This window comes from Trematomus bernacchii, unplaced genomic scaffold, assembly GCF_902827165.1.
Source record: "Trematomus bernacchii unplaced genomic scaffold, fTreBer1.1, whole genome shotgun sequence".
NCBI lineage: Eukaryota > Metazoa > Chordata > Actinopteri > Perciformes > Nototheniidae > Trematomus > Trematomus bernacchii.
The window spans coordinates 7,347,817-7,367,033 of record NW_022987547.1 but is presented as its reverse complement, the minus strand read 5'-3'; the positions used below and the strand labels follow the sequence as shown (position 1 = coordinate 7,367,033).

Sequence of the window (19,217 nt, the reverse complement as noted above, 5' to 3'; positions counted from 1 at the left end):
TTGATAGTGAAGCACTGACACAGCGCTCTACAAAGTGCGGCGAGTGGATAGACCGATTCACGGACTTTCCGCATAGTAAAAGTGGGGGGGTCTAAACTAATCATTTGAAAAAGTTGGGGGGACTTGTCCCACCCTCATATAATGGCTGCGACGCCCATGATCTCATTTACTTAGACACTGTACTTAAGGACAATGTTGAGGTAGGAGACTAATCCTGCAACTTTATACTGACAAATAAACCGATGAGATGAAAAACCGGACTTGACCAAACAAATCACGGAGCTCTCAGCAGAGGACAGCCGGGGACGCTCCCGCCGATATCAGAGATGTCCCTGCTATGTGTGGGAGGTAAGAGAGGACATTTAAGGACTATGTTTGATGTCTTTAAGTATCACCTGCTGGGGTTTAGCTGCTGTCCTGTGCCTTCTTAAATCGTTTGTTTACGTCCCTCACTTCCGTTTCGCTCCTCATTTGCTAGCTGAACAGCTGATCAGAGTGGTTTCTTGGCCCGATAGCTTGTGTCCGACACACGGCCGTGAAAGGCCAAATAAGGCGTGTCACGGCCGAGGGTTCGGGACACACCAAATTGACTTTGGGCGACAGGGCACGCTTCGTCGTCAGACAACCGAAGACGGCCGATTTCGGCCTGGTGTGTCTGGGCCTTAAAGTTATACAAGCATTTGTACCAGTGCTTTTCAAGTAGACTCTTGCAGGCCAGAGTAGCTGGAGTGATTCAACAACAACAAAAAGACATCTGAGAAATGATCAGGACGAACAGAAAGAGGAAAAGGAAAAGAGAGTTCACTGAAGAGACCAGGAGGGTCAGAGCAGGAGGAAGAGGAGGAGATGAAGATATTAGTGAAGAAGAAGACATGTATGTGAGGAATAAAGATGAAGTGTCAGAAAGAAGGACAGAGGCAGTGATCAGGAGGCAGATGAGACTCCAGCTGGACCACATGGTATGTTCTTATTCTCCTTGCATATTCCATTACAGCAGCACAATCTCTTAGTATTGACAAATATTGATTGAAATGTGTTGCTGCACAGGTCACCTTTAGCTCTCTGAAGAGATGGGTGATGTCATTTGTGTACTTAATTATAACTAAGTACTTTACTGTACTTACAGTAAGCAGAATTCTGAGTATTCTCTGAATCGGGTGCCTTTTGGGTCTTTACATCTTTCAAAAATGAAACCAAAATGTTTGGTCATAACATCTGGTAGTGGACTAGGCTACTTACATTTTCCCACCTCAGGCACAAAATATAAATAATTACTAGGAATTTCCTTGAAAAAATGTAACAGGGTTGAAGTTTTTGACAAAAAGTAGCCATGAGACCTTGTTTAGCTAAGATATGGCACCACATGGAAGTCAAGGACATTACAAAATTGTAATATTTTGCAAAACTATTGTTTATTTTGTAATAAACAATTATTTACTATTATTAATTCATATAACAGAGTTGAAATGTTGAGCTTGTCAATCTTAATCTGAAAATACAAAAACTGAAATATAGATAAGAGAAGAAACTGACACTTGCCTTTCTTTGCCATCTTTTCTTCAGAAGACTTTTGTGATGTAATTCCCTCAATGCAGATCACACATGGACTGATCCATTATTTTAACTTAATAGGAGGGTAAATGGTATGGCGTGACGGGGTTGAAACAAACTGAGGGACATGTGTCAATATTGCAATTTCATAGATAATTCAAGTATTTTTTCAGAATTTGTTTTTGATCAGTTAAAGTTGACAAGCATATGATTATATTAGCAGCAACATTTTGGGATAATTGGCCATTTTGATTTGTTTAATATTAAATTAATATGTAATAATGCTTAGTGAGGACATGCAAATATGTCTGTCTACTACTAAGACAACCAATTTTTTTAAAACAAAAAAAATATATATATTTAGTTTTACATTGTAATGCAAAACAACCTGTTCCATTAATTCATTGCTTTAAAATACATTGTGTAGTTTCCTTTCATTTAAAGCTCCCATGTCATGCTTTTCCGGTTATTACCCGTCCCCTTGTGTGTTATGAAGGTTTTTATGCATGTAAACGGTGTGCAGAGTCAAAACCCTCAAAGTACACCCTGTAGCGAGTAAAACTCTAACACAGAAAATACCTCCCCAAAACGCCTCGTTGGAGATACGTCACTGCCCATTTGAGTCTTCCATTTAGTTCCGGGTACCGCCTGATGTCATGCGGTACCCGGAACGAAATGGACCAATCCCGAAGAGCTATGGCCACACCAGCAGCGGCGTGTTCCTCCTCCAGAGGTTCGAAGAACCGGCATTTCACAGACGAAAGCTTCCAAAACATTGCCCAGTTTGAGGCCGGATATGCACAGCTTGTTTGGACCGTTTGGAGCAGGGGAAGATCTGGGTATACAACCTGTAAGTTTGCATTGTTATTTGTGTATTTATCAAACAAGACTGTTTAAATGTGTAAACTTTGTTGGACTGCTAAGCCATTGACACAGTGCTAACTGTGCTAACTAAGTTGCTAGAGTTTCCATATATCAACTCTAATATCAGCAGATGGCCTTGCATACATGTATCTCATAGCAGGAGAATGTCTGCATTCACACACAAAATACCTATTGATAGTATACTCCGGGTGATTTGCCAGTCAGTCGCGAAACGTAATTACATTATAGCTGGCGTAGCGATCTAACACACGGAGCTAGAGCTAGTTTTGGTCAGAAAAACATTTTTGTGATGCTACGTTGCTAGCGTTTAAATATATCAACTACAATGTCAGCAGATGGCCTTACATGTTTGTCATGGCAGGAGAATGTCTGCAGTCACACACACGGAATACTCATACAGTATACTGTACTGTGATTTACCGTACATTGTGACCGTACATATACTGCATGTAGCTAACGAGGCTAGCTGTATGCTAGCGCAAAACAATGTATTCATGCAAGTTACATTGTATGACCGAACGTAGCAGAATACCCGTATACGATTGCAATTATAAACACGTTATTGCTAGCCTAATATGAACCACTAGCTTTTGTTCATAGTAGTTTTATTACACTGCATTATAGTTGCCTTTCCTCCAAGCTAACGTTCATATCGTGTTAGCTACCAAGGTAAACAAAGCTAGGTTAGCATATTAGCAGGCAAGCTGTTCATTACACAACTACTACTAACGAGTCTAAAACAACTAAGTTTCTCTAATATTTTGTGATTTGCATTTGATTTCGTCCAGCCAGATCCTGGCGGACAATCCATGACGGGGAAGGGATTCTACTACTACTGAGGGTGCTAAAAGGCACCGCACCGACTGTGCGCAGGCAAGATGCGAGGAGGAGGAATGGATGATATACCGTGTATATATGTATATTTATGTTCATTTTGTACATTTCTAAAAATAAAGTTTAATGGAAATACTTAGTAGGCCTATCCTTTCTTCCCTGAATTCATATATAGCAAACCATGATTTGATTTCTCATCAAACAGTAGTAGTTTATAACGGGTACAAATAACTTACTCTTTGTTATGAGAGTAGCTCGTAGGCCACAACGGAAAGGCAAGGAGACATACACGAGTTTACAAAACCACGGCACATTTATTGTGGTAAATGCAGAGACAGGTGGTTCAGAGGATCGCAGAGTTAGTCTTCCTGCAGCCGCTTTGGAGAGAGACTGTGTCCGGAGGTGTCCGTGATCGTGCTGATTAGCCTCTTCAGCTCCACCCCATCGTAAGACAAAGGCCCTGGGGCCGTCACACTCTTCTATAACAACAGTTAAAAATATATATGTATATAAAATATACTGCTGTACCGACGCCATGATAAGACTGATGTTACGCTGAGAGCAGCCGGGAAAAGCACTGACATGGGCGCAGCCTCTCTGGTGGTTGACTAATCAGAACGAGTGGCCGAGCTGACCAATCGGAGCACACTAGGCTCACAGGGAGGGGGGGGCAAGAGCTCCAACGAGTCGTTTAGTGGAGAAAGTGAATACTGCTGAATACACATGCTTGACAGAGATGCTGTATGCGAAACCAATGTGAGTTTGGAAAATTGCACAGTATAAATCTATTTTAGTATACCTCAACAATGTAATTATGATCAGTGGAAATGGCCATGACATGGGCCCTTTAAAATTGTTGAAGTAAGCTTGGGGGACTCAAAGGGCACCCGATTGTTTGTCTGAACACCTTGTTTCTCTTGTGCATTAAGAACACTTGTGTTAGGGCATGAATTAACAATAAATAGGTTATATACAGTATAAAATACCACGTACTGTCCGCCCTCCCATGCCACCCTGGCATGACCTCTTGCCCCCCCTTTGCCACCCCATGTAAAATGTTCTAGAACCGCCACTGCCACTATTATATATAAATAAATACTTATAATTATACCAATTCCATACTGGTGTATATTGTTTTCCTCTACCCCTAGAGGGGGACGTAACAACAGGCATAACCCATTTTAAAAATAAAAGACTATAAAACCTCAGGGACAAACAGTCCTAATGACTTACAGTAATGTCCCATAGCCCAGAGTGCAATGGCCTGCACTGAAAAAAAAAGGCTGTTGGATTCACATGATTTTAATATGTACATCGTTTGCACATATTAAAATCATGTGTACTAAAAACTATTCCATTATGTTAAAGACACACAACTATGTTACGTCAAAGAAACATACAATTGTTATGTTAATGTGAATATTTCCTTTAATATGAGGTATATTCATTTACAACCCTGTCTCCTAAAAATTACGTTGCACAGCCTCTGTGAGCGAGCGAGACAGAGAGAGAGAGAGCGAGAGAGCTAGAGAGAGCACACCTTTATCTATTTAATATAGCCTAGTTGTAAAAAATAAAGTAAGAAATCATTCCATTGTGTACTATAGGACAGTAAAAAAAAAACACAGTTTAAAAGGGGAGTGATTAGTAAAATATGCATACATAAAAAGAAAGAATGCTAACTAGGTAACATAAGATAAGAATAAACAAGTTTAAATGATTTGTTATTGGTTGTGATCATATTCTAAAGATTTTTGGATTATTGAAAAGTATACAGCTCTCTTTCATCTGAGTGTTGAGAGCTGTATCCATCAATTCATGTTGTGCTCAAAGTGTACCAGATTGATGCATTTAACTTCAACATTTAACATTTAATTTAAAAATCTTCCCGGGGTTGTATGCCCCGGGACCCCCCTAGAGGATGTGAGGTCCACCCCCAAATAAAGCAGGTTAAAATAATTAAATTGCATACATTTTATTTTAGTAAACACTGAAAACGGGTCCCACAGACCCAAACAGCAAAGGTTAAAGGTAAGCATATAATAATGTTAAAATATGCTAAATATATACACTGCAAAACCAAAAAAAAGAGGAGTAAAAGTAGCTCACGACAGGTGGGGCTTGAAAAGGCCCACCTGTTCAAAGTGGGGAATGGCAGAAAAAGTTTGAGAACCACTGCACTACTGCTATCTGCTGGAGAAAATTCATTCTTACAGTGTCGAGTCCAGTTTTTGTTATAAAGCTGTCCACCTTCACCATAATCTAGTATGTTTACTCCTGTTCAATAAGCCATGCCTGTTTTAGTTGGATATATTTATATTTATTATTTATTTACAATTCTGTATATATAAACTGGACTCAATCTGGTTGTCTTAGATCAGGATCTCCAATGCAGATGTGAACCGAAAAAAAGAGTAAAACAAATCTAATAGCATATTAATATATTTTGGCTACCTAAATGGAAGCAAAGGAAAGAGTTAAAGCAACAAAATGCCTGATTATTTTCGGAATAATTTAAATTCTGAATAAACTCAGACCTTTTTCCAAGTGCCAAATAAAAAATCTGTAATAGTTAGCCTTAGTTGTGTGCCTATAACAACGCAATTCATTGTGATGTTGAAAGGTATTAGACAGTGGCAATATATCCAAGACCATAACTGCACAAAGGTCTTTCTTGTTTTCTTTTCCAAAACCTCTCACACCTAAATGGTTATTCAGGTGTGAGACCAAAACCACACTGAATGGAGGCCTAGCTAATACCTGAGTTGGATGAAGTGTTTTGTCTGCAACCATCTGCAATGACAATTACAGTTTATTCAGACAATTGAGATACAGCAGAGGTGGTCATGTTCCCAACACCAAAATGTTACTCTTCCTGCCAATGTCACCGACACTATTCTTATAATAAAACTAAACTTAATTGTTAATAATTGTGGCGATGTCCCTTCACAGGTTGATTAAAACAAACTCTAGTAAATCAAATTACACACAACAATTATAACAACATTCACTGTGCTAATGGTGTTTACAAATTTAGCAAAGTCCCTGGAGGATATGTGATATTGTTTGATTTATGGATAATGGACTTGACGTGAATAATCTGATATCACTCTCACATTTCTTTCTTTATTCCAAAGCCTCTGGATCAAAACACTAAATGCTGGCAAACAGTTATCAATAAACAATACTGCCCCCCAGTGGTACCCTGTGGTATTTTAGTCATGAAAGTAGCTTAAAACTGTCTCAAGAATATTCACATGATGTACTGTATGTTTATTTATGTGCGAACAATCTTTGATGAATGTTTGAAATGTAATGATTCTTTTGACTTTTAATGATACGTTTTAGTTTTCAGTTTAAATTGTTATGCCGTTTGTTAATGTGTCTGCAACATTGTTAATTATGATGCTGCCTTTTCTGGATATTAATCTCATTGAGAATTGCTCCTGGTAAAATTAAAATAATTGACTTTCTTTTTAATCGTCTTTTTAGATTGTATATACAGTATTATATCGTGTACGTTCTTTAATTAGCGTTTAATAAAAGAAAATACAATATAAAATGAGAAATGTACCGACAGGATATGACGTTGGTGGTACTCCATAGTGGGCGTAGCCGTTGGAAGAACCAGCCAATAGACGACGAGCATTGCTTTCACAACATTCCTCCCGACTGATCCGCCTCCTCTCTCTGCCCTGACTTGCCCGTGTGTGTGGGGATATGACACGTAACGTTGTCCCTTTCAGAGACGTGACCAGGCAGCAAACCTCCACCTGGGGCAGGGAGACTTTTCTGACCCCCTGTCCACATCCAAAATCCGTTTTATTCTGAACATTTTTGCAGCATGGAGGCGAGAGACGCGACTGCAGGTGAGGTTGTTAGCAGACAGTCAGTGTGGCGGTGTGCAACCAATAATAACCAGATCGGCATTTAACCAAGGAGAAGCTGTACTCAAACCACAGTCGAGTTGGTCTGCAGATAAGAGATACGTTTTGTGAATGCATGTTGGAATCTGATCAATATTTTTGCACATCCTGTACAAAGCTACAAAGTTAAATTGCACACTACAGTTACATTGTAGACTACATATTAGATTATTTTGCTCATAAAGATATATTACGGCCTATATTAGTTATATTTTATACATGGGAGGCTGTGGAGCAGTGGACTAGTGCGTTGGTGTTCGGATCAGTGGGGCACAGGTTCAAACCCCACTGCAGTCAGCATGTCGTTGTGTCCCTGGGCAAGACACTTCACCCCAAATTGCTCCTGTGGGGATTGTCCACAGTACAAAAGCGTCTAACAAGTAACATGTAATGTAATGTACATGACTATTATATTGTAGCCTACATGTCACAGTTGTATTCTACATATTATTCATAGGATCTTTTAAAAATATTTGTACTGTAATATATAATTTCCTTATCTATATATTCTTGACTTTTGCAGCATGTATTTCTATTCCTCTTAATATATTTGTTGTACCAAACACCAAGGCAAATTCCTTGTAAATGAATAACCTACTGTTTAAAGCACAATGACTCAGTTGACATTGTGTTCAACACTTAATATCTTGCTCTTAGTCATACAAAGACCTCATCGTACCATGTTTGTGCTCCATTAAAACTCTAGGTTCGCTTGTAAGCAGTGATGGAGAGGAACAAACTGCAAAGGAGGACGCAGCTCCTACAAAAGATACACCGCAGACCAAAGGCAAGTTCGAGAAGATCTTTGGGTTCAGAAGAGAGGACCTGACATCCTGGGACAGCCTGGTGACCCTCCTGAACCGCCCCTCTGACCCCGCATCCCTGGGCATCTTCCGCTGCTTGTTTGGTAAGTTAATGCTCAGACAACACTGCCTGCTATGTTTTAAGTCATTTACACAGATATACAAAACTTAAAGTCAACATAGTCCAAATATCTACCCATGAAATAAAACCAATGGATTTGACATTATAGCTGGTCAAAATGTGATTTTGTCAAACAAGAGAAATCTATACATCTCTAATAAATATTTTCACTTTCCAGGAAAAAGTTTAGAGGAAATTAAAATAAGAATTCTTCAGTCAAAATATCTTTAAAAAAGATGGTTTTTCAACTCCAAATCTAAACTTAGTAATATGTTGCACACTTGTTTAATGCAGGACACACTTTTAACTAAACAAATACTACACAAAATGTGGTTGCAAGGAAATTAAAACTAGTTTGATTGCTTAAAACATTCAGCACAATTTCTGGTTGGTATTGAATGACCCTTTTGCAACAGGGTTGAGATGGCTCCTGAATAAAGCTTGTTCCCTTCCACTTTATGTTTGTGTCATGCAGGTTTGCTGATGGTTATCGACATCACTCAGGAACGTGGCCTCAGTCACCTGGACTATAAGTTCATGGATGGAGCCCCCGTGTGCCGCTTCCCCCTCTTTAATTTCTTAAAGCCGCTGCCACTGGATTGGATGTATCTGGTGTATGTGGTGATGTTCTTTGGTGTGTAACAATCCTTTTTATTATATTTATAAGCTTATGTCCAAAAAGTTACAGGTTAAAAAGCTCACACATCAGTGTTTACTGGGGCTTAGTGAGGAAAACCCCCCTTCCCCCTCCTCTTTCCAAGTGTAAGCGGATGCAATCGTTTTACAGGAGGCGGGCTCTGTGGGGTGTCTGTCTGTGGGGAAGATGAAAGCACACATACAAGACCTGCAATTTTCCACTTTATTTTGCCACCGAGCCAACTAACTCATGCATTTTTTGAGTCGTACAAAGATTTGTACAACTAATGCATATTTAGCATTTTCTGTATCAAGAACGCAAACAGACAATCAAAGTAAATAAATACTGATGATAAAGAAAATCATTAGAGCTACAAACCTAGTACAATACCAACTGGACACACCAGCATGTTGTACCCGGTAAAGGCGTACAAAAATACGCACTGCTTCACACTGATTTCACACTATAAAACCAACTTAATTACTGACATTTCCAACATTTAATCAAGCTTTTATATAAAGGTTGTTTCCTCTGCTAGTTTAAAAAAAAAAAAAATGTGTCCGTAGGCTTACAAAAAAAAGCTACTGTCCTCACTTGGTCTTTAGAGCATCGATACACATATGCTTATTTTCTTTTGTAAACATTGCGAGATTTGCAAGGAATTTGGCCTCGGCATTGGTCTGCGCTGTCAGACAGATAACCTGAAGAGTCCCTAGTTAGCGACAAACGCCTATATTTCCCATAATGCAACACTACAGCATCTTTTGGTTAGACCCCAATTGTCTGAAGAGTACCCACGTCTCTCTAACTCTAAATGCATGCTTCTGTTTGAAAATGTCTGTTTCTGTGTCTCACTGAAGGCGCTTTGGGCATCATGCTCGGCTGTTTCTACCGTCTCTCCGGCCTCATGTTCATCTCGTCTTACTGGTACATCTTCTTTTTGGATAAAACGGCCTGGAACAATCACTCGTACCTCTACGGCCTCATCGGGTTTCAGCTCACACTCATGGAGGGCAACAGATACTGGTAAAATTATGTTTATGTGTCTGTCTCTTTGTTTGCTCCTGGAAATTCTGCTCCGTCTGTATGATTGAGCTCAACAGAACACCTTTATGTCTGTTTCTGTCTGTAGGTCAATCGATGGATTGCGGAGGCCTTCTATAAGAAATGCTCAGGTGCCTCTGTGGAATTACACCATTTTGAGGACACAGGTTTGTGCACAAGTGACATACTTTTTGAATTATTCAACATGAGCATGGCCTTTGGTACAGGTGATCTAATGAAGTCAATGTTTTTTTGTTTATCAAAGATATTCATTGTATACTTCCTCGCTGGAATCAAAAAGTTGGACGCTGATTGGGTGGAGGGATACTCGATGTCATACCTGGCTCACCATTGGCTCTTTGATCCTTTCAAGTAGGTGGCAGCTCAGTCCTAAGATATGCAACCTATTTTGTTGATTTCCAATTAGTGTTGATGGGAAATGTAGTCAATTGATTCAATTAAGTCCTCAGTGTGCAGTATATTTATTTCGAAAAGCTACATCCTGCACGTGTTGCCATGCTATCAGCTCAAACATGTACCAGGATGCAATGTGCAGCCTCTTGCTCTCTCTGCCTTTCTTTGGCCTTATGCGCTGGCTCTCACAAATACGCCCTTATTTCAGAATCAGCCAAAACACTGCCAAATGTATTCTCGTCCATAACATCCTCTGCCTTCATGTTTTGAGATGCCAATTTTGCTGTGGGAAATGTAGCTGCTTTGCAAGACAAGCAAAGGGAACACAGCTAACTAAAAGGCACTAAATGCAGAAAGTAAAACAAATTTAGCAGCAGGAGAAATCAACAATCCAGCAGTAACTGAGAAATTGCTTTAAAGATTACATTAAGCATCAACACTGAATGGACAACAACATAAAAAGGTGGCAAATGTTCCGTTTAAGCCTTCAATGAGATGCTGCTGTATCTCAGTACTAACACTCTGAATTTGCTGTACGACACATTACTTTTCAGAGTAATTCTCCCCGTGGAGTTAATAAACCTGCTGGTGGTGCATGGAGGTGGTCTTATTCTGGATCTGTCCGCTGGTTACCTGCTGTTTTTTGATGCCACACGACCTTATGGAATTTTCTTCGTCTCCTACTTCCACTGTATGAATTCGCAGCTTTTCAGCATTGGTGAGTCTTCATTCAAACACCTGTTCTGTTGTAATGCATACTTTACATTTGTATGGTATCATTTAACTTCATTTTATGGAGTGTGTTAATCTTCCACAGGGATGTTTTCCTACACTATGCTCGCCACCAGTCCCATCTTCTGCTACCCTGACTGGCCGAGGAGATTCTTCGCACGTTTCCCAGCATTCCTCAGTGCAGTCCTGCCAATCACCTCCACGGACCCTCAGCCCAGCACCTCCTGTGTTTACAATGAGATCCAAAGCACCAGCACCGAGCGCCAGGAGACCCCGACTGTCCCAAAAGCTTCCAAAATGAGACTAAAGCACAAGCTTGGAGCCATTTTCACTATTCTCTACATTATGGAACAGTTCTTCCTGCCTTACTCCCACTTCATCACGCAGGTATCCAATCTTTTAAAACATTTGATATCCTAATATAGTTTTAAAGCTGACTTAATCCAACAAACCAATTAGTTAATGGTTGGATTATGTTCTCCAGGGCTTTTTCTACAGAGAGACATTCTTTCAAATAAGATTGTACTTTGCCGACAACAAAAGTCTTTTAACTCTCTCTCTGTCAGCGGACTGATAGTTGCTCAATCAGAGTCACCAATCATTGATCCACAGCAAACAACAGATGGTGTTGTCAGCACAAAGCTCCTAAAAGTCAATATTTACAATCCAGTCTGTCCAGCTTTATTAAAAACTGGTGAAAAGGGTGAGAAACCTTTTACAATGTTACCTTAGAGCGTGGAATTATCCTAATATTTTGTTGTGTTTTTTCTCTAGGGTTACAACAACTGGACCAATGGCTTGTACGGCTACTCATGGGACATGATGGTTCACTCCCGCAGCCATCAGCATGTTAAGATCACCTACAAAGATGGAAAAACTGGGGAAATTGGATATCTTAACCCAGGGGTAAGTTACAAGAAAAGAATACGGTCAGACACAGTATGTAGGCAGTACACGCTGTCTAAATGGTATAAGAAAATCTCTCATTGTGTAGTATAGTACGCTTTAGTTTCGCTTGTCGTTTAAAAGTCATAGTACAGATTGTCAATTCAAATGTCATCACTACAACTATGTTTCACTATAGTATATTGATGTAACACAGTGTAAATCACAGTATTGTAAAAGGAGATGAAAAAGAAGAGTTTGGTGCAGCATAAAAAGATGCAACAATTAGCCTGCCCCCACAGACTGAATCAGAAACAATCTTGACTTGATGTTCGATGAATAATACAGAAAACAGAGCTCCACTGTTATACCTCTCGTATATGGTATGCTCTATTGTTCTCCAATTGTTTACGAGTTTGAATTGCACCTTTTTTATGACAATTGTCATGTTGGTTGGCATGTCTAATTCTGGTGTTTGGCTCTATGCTCTATGCTCTATGCATTTCAGTGCAGCTAGTTTTGATAATATGTGATAATAGTTCCTGACTTTTTGTACTTTAAGTATATTTTGATGTCAATACTTTTGTACTTTTACTTGAGCAACATTATGATTGCAGAACTTTTACTTGTAACAGAGTATTCCTACAGGTACTTTTACTTTAGTACAACAAGATCTGAGTATTTCTCCCAGGTATTCTCGCAATGAGGTGTGCACGATACACGATTTCAATTGGCTCTTATTGAAGTAGGTAACGCAACACATACCTCAGAAAGCCGCTGCACGCCGTCAGTTGGACCGGTCTGCAGATGAGCGTCAGCCAGTGACACAAAAATGCAAAGAAATCCCACGACAAATGTGCCGCAGTGCAAATATCACATCCATGCTAGCTCTTTGACTTATGTTTTGACTGGACTTGGCCCACAAACCAGAAACCTATACCCGCCCTTGAGCGGCGGTTATACCGGTACTAGTTTTATGACGCGTTGCCTTTTGCGGCAGCTCGGTTTAATAATTAGCATTTTAAGACGTCCCGAAGTCATTCTGAAAGTGTGTTTTTACGTACACCAACCCGTTCCTCCACAGTCGGCGATATACATACGCACTTTTATTTTAGTTGCATGCATGGCTCTAGCGTCACGTGCCACACGGTGTAGTCAAGAAAAGTGAGCCATTCCCGGTAACAACACACCTGTTTGGTGATTACTGATTCACCTGAAACTGCTGATACCACCCACTGGACAGAAGGGGAATTAAAACAAGTGTGTCACACAAGCAAACACACCTCTTTCACAGACACTAAAAAACACACAATACAAAAATAACTCCAAGATATAGTAAAAAAAAAATTGATACTATTTTTCAGCTAAATGTTAAAGTATAGTATTCCATCATACTCTCTCTTGTGGTGTAGCGTTTAGGGGAACTGGTTTCTAAAAATATCTAACTTTACATTCTATATAGTGATTATTTTCTTTATTTCTGTTTAGCCGGCTTCTTATAAAAACTATGTTCTGCAGGTTTTCACACAAAGCCGTCGCTGGAAAGACCACGGAGACATGCTGAAGCAGTATGGGACGTGCCTCAATGAGTTCCTGCCCCGCTATAACATCTCTGAACCAGAAATCTACTTTGACATCTGGGTGTCCATCAATGAACGCTTCCAGCAAAGGTAGGAGAGCCTCCTGCTTGAGAGAAGATGCTATAAATGTGATAACTTTAGGTGTTTAAAATAAATCATGTTATAATAAAAGTCAAGGTGTGGGTTTTCAAATCTGATCCGGACATTTCTCTTAGGATTTTTGATCCTCGTGTGGACGTGGTGAAAGCCGATTGGTCTCCTTTCCGACCGAACACGTGGCTGATGCCTCTCCTGGTGGACCTCTCACCTTGGAGGACTAAGTTTCAGGAGATCGAGGGAAGCTTGGACAATCAGACTGACATCGTTTTTATTGCTGATTTCCCAGGTGAAAAATCTCTCCTTTTCCTCTCTTTTATTTAAAAGATAATGTATAATTTTGCTTTTGGTTTGTTGTTTCTTTTACACCTAATAATTGTTTGTGCTTCACAGGTTGACTTTGTTGTAACCAGTGGTGAAAAGTACATTTACTCAAAAACTGTACTTAAGTTCATTTACTCAAATACGTACTTTTATGCTACTTTATTCTTCTACTCCAATACATGCAAAGGGGAATTTATTTTTCATTTAATCCACTAAATGTTTTTTACAGCTTTAATTACTTTTTTAGATTAAGATTTTGCATCAAAAACATATACTAAACTTTTAACATAATCATCTCCAAGGATTAAACCAGTTTATTAATTGTTTGAGGTACAAAAAGCTAAAATTATCCAATAGTGTATTAGAACTGGGTTTGTATAGAAGATACTACTTGATGCAACAATATAGACCATCTAATAATGAATATTTAATTATACACCACACATGGAGGCCATTTGTCTGAATAATTAATAATTGTACTTTTGATACTTTCATTCATTTAGCTGATAATACTTCTGTTCTTTTATTCAGGTCAGGTTATAAGTGTAGGACTTTTACGTGTAAAGGAATATTTTGAAAATAATGTATTGGTACTTTTACTTAAGTAATGGTTCTGAAAACTTCCTTTACCTCTGGTGCTAAATGACAGTATTTTACTTCTGTAGGTCTCAACTTAGAAAACTTTGTAAGTGAGGATCTGGGCAACACCAGCATTCATGTGCTGCAGGGCAAAGTGAACGTGGAGGTAGTAGAGGAGAAGAAGAACTACACCCTCACACCTGGAGAGCAGATAAAGGTAAAGCAACACACTATCATCACCTTCATAATTATACTGTTTAACTTAAACACACTCAACACTTAACATAATGTGTGTGTGTGTAGGTACCTGCTGGGGCTTACCATAAGGTGTACACAGTGTCTGAGGGCCCGTCCTGCTACATGTACATCTACGTCAACACCACAGAGGCAGCACTACAGGAGAACTTCACCAAACTGTTCGAGCTTCAGGAGCGAGTCCGCAACGGGACAGGTACAAATGGCCAGTGGCGGCGGCAGAGATTTTCTTTTGGGGGTGCTGTGGGGTAGCTTGACGTTTCATAGAGGGTGCTCAAACATTTAGGGTTTCCAATTAATGTACCGGTCGCTACAGTTGAATTTTCTACTGCAACATTCCCCACACGCACATACACAGTGTACCCGCGACTCTTACAATGAAGGCTCGATAATCAGTTCACGGCATATAGGTGTAAGCAGGCGTAAAGTGCTATTTTAGGTGGTGTGTGGACCTAACATCCTCTAGGGCAGTGGTTCTCAAATGGGGGTACGCGGACCCCTAGGGGTACGTTGGAGTACTGCAGGGGGTACGTGAGATTTATGTTATGTTAATGAAAAAAAAAAAACATAATTAATGCATTTAAACAAACTACTAATAGTAGATTAACTACTTTATTCAAAAGTTTACAGTAATTCTGGATAATAAAATGGGAAAAGTAAACGGGGTGCTCTCTTTTCCTCTCCCTCTCCTGACAGCCCGTCAGTCTCGTGCAGCTCGCTGAACCTGTAATAAGTGACCCGACAGTAAATAATAAATATATTTATAACTAGTATAGCTAGTTCCAGAGTAGATAAACTAGCTAAGTGTGTTAGGTCTAACTCTTAGTGTATTTTGCTCGGCTCAACGGTCCGTCACAGCGGCGGAGCTGTGATCATGCAGAGCTGCGTGTTCTCCGTCAGCAGCAGCTGATCTGATCTCTGATCTCTCTCTCGCGTCCGGTTATACTTCACTCGCGTTTATGTCCAAATCTATCAGATCTAGCTAGTTCTAGTTCATTATATGACTGCCTGCTTTTCAAAGGACCTAAACAATAAGCGTTGCTTGACAATGGCGTGTGGCCGCAAAGTATCGCGCAGCATTATGCATATGTTTATATGAGGGGTCAAAATCCCATGCTCATAAAATGCTCATATATTTTTTTCTCTTCATTCCCCACGCCCCTAAATAAATAAATAAATATACAAATATACCAATTTTACAAAAAGTAACGAAGTTTGAGCAGTGTGGGTTTTATATTAACAGAGTTACACATATTTCAAAACGCGAAGTGTAATAACTGCAGTTTGCCTCCCTGTCAGAATGACAAAGATCCTCAGTGAAGCACAAGCCCATGTTTCTCACTACATTGTAAGTACAACTTATTAAAAAGATCAGTTCAATGCAACTAATGTCGTCTTAGTGTTATTGCATGATGTTAAAATTGGTTTGCCATGAATTTAGTGATGGATTGTAACATTTGAAACGTAGCATTTAAGTGTTTCTCAGTTACAATGTTGTTGTTTTAATAAATCAGACACTGATGCTGCAAGGCTGTACTGTACCTCTTTAGGCATTTTTTCCCTAACAAATTGTTTTTGCGCTGATCAGGGGGTACTTGGCTGAATTTTTTTTCAAAGGGGGTACATGATTGAAAAAAGTTTGAGAACCACTGCTCTAGGGGGGTCCGGGGGCATGCTCCCCCGGGAAGACTTTTTTTAAAATATTGAAGTTAAATGCATCAATCTGGTGATATTTTACAAATCACTCCCCTTTTAAACGGTATACTCGTTTTACTGTTATATTGTATTTTATACCTCTTTTTCATTTATTCTCTTATTTTTCTATACCTATAATGATCATATACACGTGTGCCTCGGAAATACTTGTTTACATTAATCGTGACCAAACCGTTTGAGACCCACTGAGATAACTTAGACTAAAGTTAACTATCTAAACACTCAGAAAGTCCTTTACCTCACGGAGTCTCTCAGTCTGACAGGAGAGGACTTTCCCTTCACCTTGTTGTGGAAACAGCTCCTTATATCCATTAGAGTAGCTAGCTAGCTCCGGTACCGGTGCGCTCTCTCTCACTCGCGCACGCACGCACACAAAATGGCTCGTGACACACACACACACACACAGAGCCGAGCTTGAATGAAACACAGAGACCCAGAAGTAGGCTGCTTGTACTCTACTGTAGCATATTATTTTCGAATCAACCATTTTTCAAATTATGAATTTCACTCATAAAAATAAAAAAAGATATACATTTCTTGGGGGTGCTTAGGGGGTGCTATGGCTATCCTAGGGGGAGCTGCAGCACCCCCTAGCGCCCCCCTGGCGCCGCCTATGCAAATGGCAGATAACACAATAAAGGATAGCACTGTATAGTGAAGTATATAAATATATTGATACAATAATACGCATAGCTACATTAAAACAAAATACATTTGGTGGAGGTTAAACCACCATCTCTTAGCACCAGAAATGGATCAAATAAATGAAAAGGATCACCGATAAGTTGAGAAAGGAAGATTTGGAATATAAAAGGAACTTTTTAAAAGAAGTACTTCACGGCCCCCTTACCTCCCCCTTTACATTATTAGTACAGCTTTTTATCTAAACTATATTCAAAATAAACTCAAAGGTACACCATCTGAACATGTGAGAACATCTCCATCTACATCCAAATGTAAAGAAACATTTCCTGAAGAGCGAATTACAATCATGCAATGCTGACTTTATATCTTCCCACAGAAACCGAGCCCCTCCCTCCTGAGCTGCAGCCTCTCATCACTGCAGACGATGAGGGGTCAGAGGTCAACGCCACGGACCCCATCGTGCATCTGTTCCTGAAGAGGCAGCGCCGCATGAAGGAGGTGAAGAAGCGCAGGGAGGCCGGAGCAGTGGAGCGGCTGCAGCGCTTTGCAGTGAAGAAGTACTACACCATCCGGAGGGGGTGAGTGTCCTCCTCTGACTGGACAGAAACATTCTGCCACAATCACTCACTCAACACGTGTAGCATGATAGAAATATTGACATTTTTGTATGATCATGTATCAGAATAAAGTGCTTAATTTATCTGATGATAGAAAAGTCTAACCAGGGACAGCGGTCGCAAATAAGCCCTAGCAAAAAAAAAACTACATCTGTTGGAACTATTCCATTTTTAGTTAAACACTTACTTAGATGCTTTTTTGTATATATACACATTTTATCATTGTGTAGTGTAATTACTAAGTTAATTTTGGAATGTGTTCATGCATTTGTTTTGAAGGCAGCACCAGGCACAGGGGGATTTGGGGATTTTTTAGAGACAGGTGGAGGAGTGAGTAGGCACCAAAAAAAAGATTATTTATTTTACCAGGGAAAGCAAGGATGTAAACCATTATTTGTTGTATATTTGATTGGCGAAACCTAAAGAAAATAAACAGGAAAAACAAGATTCCTGCCTGGACAATGGACTTAATCCTGTGTAAGATTTGGCAGCAGTTTGATTTTGAGTTGTAGAGTTGCTGCTACAAAATCTGTGTCAAGTGATTGTGGCCTGTTACAATGTTTTTGCGTATGAAAAACAAACCAATAAATTCTTGTCTTTTCACATAAAATTGGACAACCACAAACTACATTTCTCTGTAATGGTGTCTCATTATCTCCGTCACCCCCTTTAGCCTCCTGATGACAGCCATCGCTCTGAGGAACCTGGCGGTGGGCCTCCCTCCTCTGGAACAGCTGACCAGAGAAGTGGCCTTCGCCAACATGAAGGCGCCCCAGGCCGAGGGGAACCAGGACGATCCGCTGAAAGATGAAGTCGGTCATGGAGAACTTTAAAGGCTGGGATGGACGAACTGTTTTGAATGGCTGGATCACACAACAGGAGTGTGTGGTTACTACCGGACTGTTACTGGGACGTCGCTGCCCGGAAATCAAAGCTAATTTTATATGCTTCTGAAATATTTCGCATTTCCGATTATTTCGTATTGTCAAGCCAGTATTTTATTATAGCATTTGTTTATAAGTCTGAATTTATACAGTGGACGTTTCTTTTGTCGCCAAAAAACAAAACGCTGATTATTAACAGATAACGCTGCGTCTCTGTGCAAGATTACATTTCCTGTTTCATTTTGTTTAAGAATTTTTATAATTGCAATTATGGCTGGGTGACATGACCAACAATAACAATTGACAATTAATTTAAAATGCTTTAGTGCAATATATGAGCTGCTGGAGGATCACAATTTAAATAAGATGAGCTATTAAGAATGTTACTGAACGTGGGACAGATTTACGAACTTCCTGACGATAACAGGATCAGTTTAGTCTATAACTCCTCCCGTTATTTCTGAGATCTTATTTAAATAACTCTGGCAGATTCATAATTAAAGTATGCAGTAGGATACGCAGAGGTTTACTCTGTTTTGAGGGAATATATTTGTTTGCTAACCCTGTAATGTGAGACTGACTGACAGAAATACAATTGTTGCTTATCAATCGGCAGCCTTTTCTAGTCATTTTTCTAATAAAGAGCTTGTGGCAATACATTGAATGTTTCTTTCTTAATGAGTCAGTCT

At 39.7% G+C, this 19,217-nt stretch overlaps 1 protein-coding gene across 1 annotated transcript; it reads left to right on the top strand.

Annotated features, from left to right (window-relative positions):
• Window positions 1-6,953: 6,953 nt before the first annotated feature.
• Window positions 6,954-19,187, top strand: ggcx (gamma-glutamyl carboxylase). Its single transcript, XM_034123011.1, has 15 exons — window positions 6,954-7,139; window positions 7,903-8,103; window positions 8,596-8,754; window positions 9,618-9,783; window positions 9,890-9,968; window positions 10,067-10,173; window positions 10,770-10,933; window positions 11,033-11,334; window positions 11,722-11,853; window positions 13,351-13,502; window positions 13,628-13,797; window positions 14,498-14,628; window positions 14,715-14,862; window positions 17,404-17,605; window positions 18,318-19,187. Exons 1-15 carry the CDS (start codon window positions 7,115-7,117, stop codon window positions 18,475-18,477), a joined length of 2,298 nt encoding a protein of 765 aa, XP_033978902.1. The 5' UTR covers window positions 6,954-7,114; the 3' UTR covers window positions 18,478-19,187.
• Window positions 19,188-19,217: the final 30 nt, after the last annotated feature.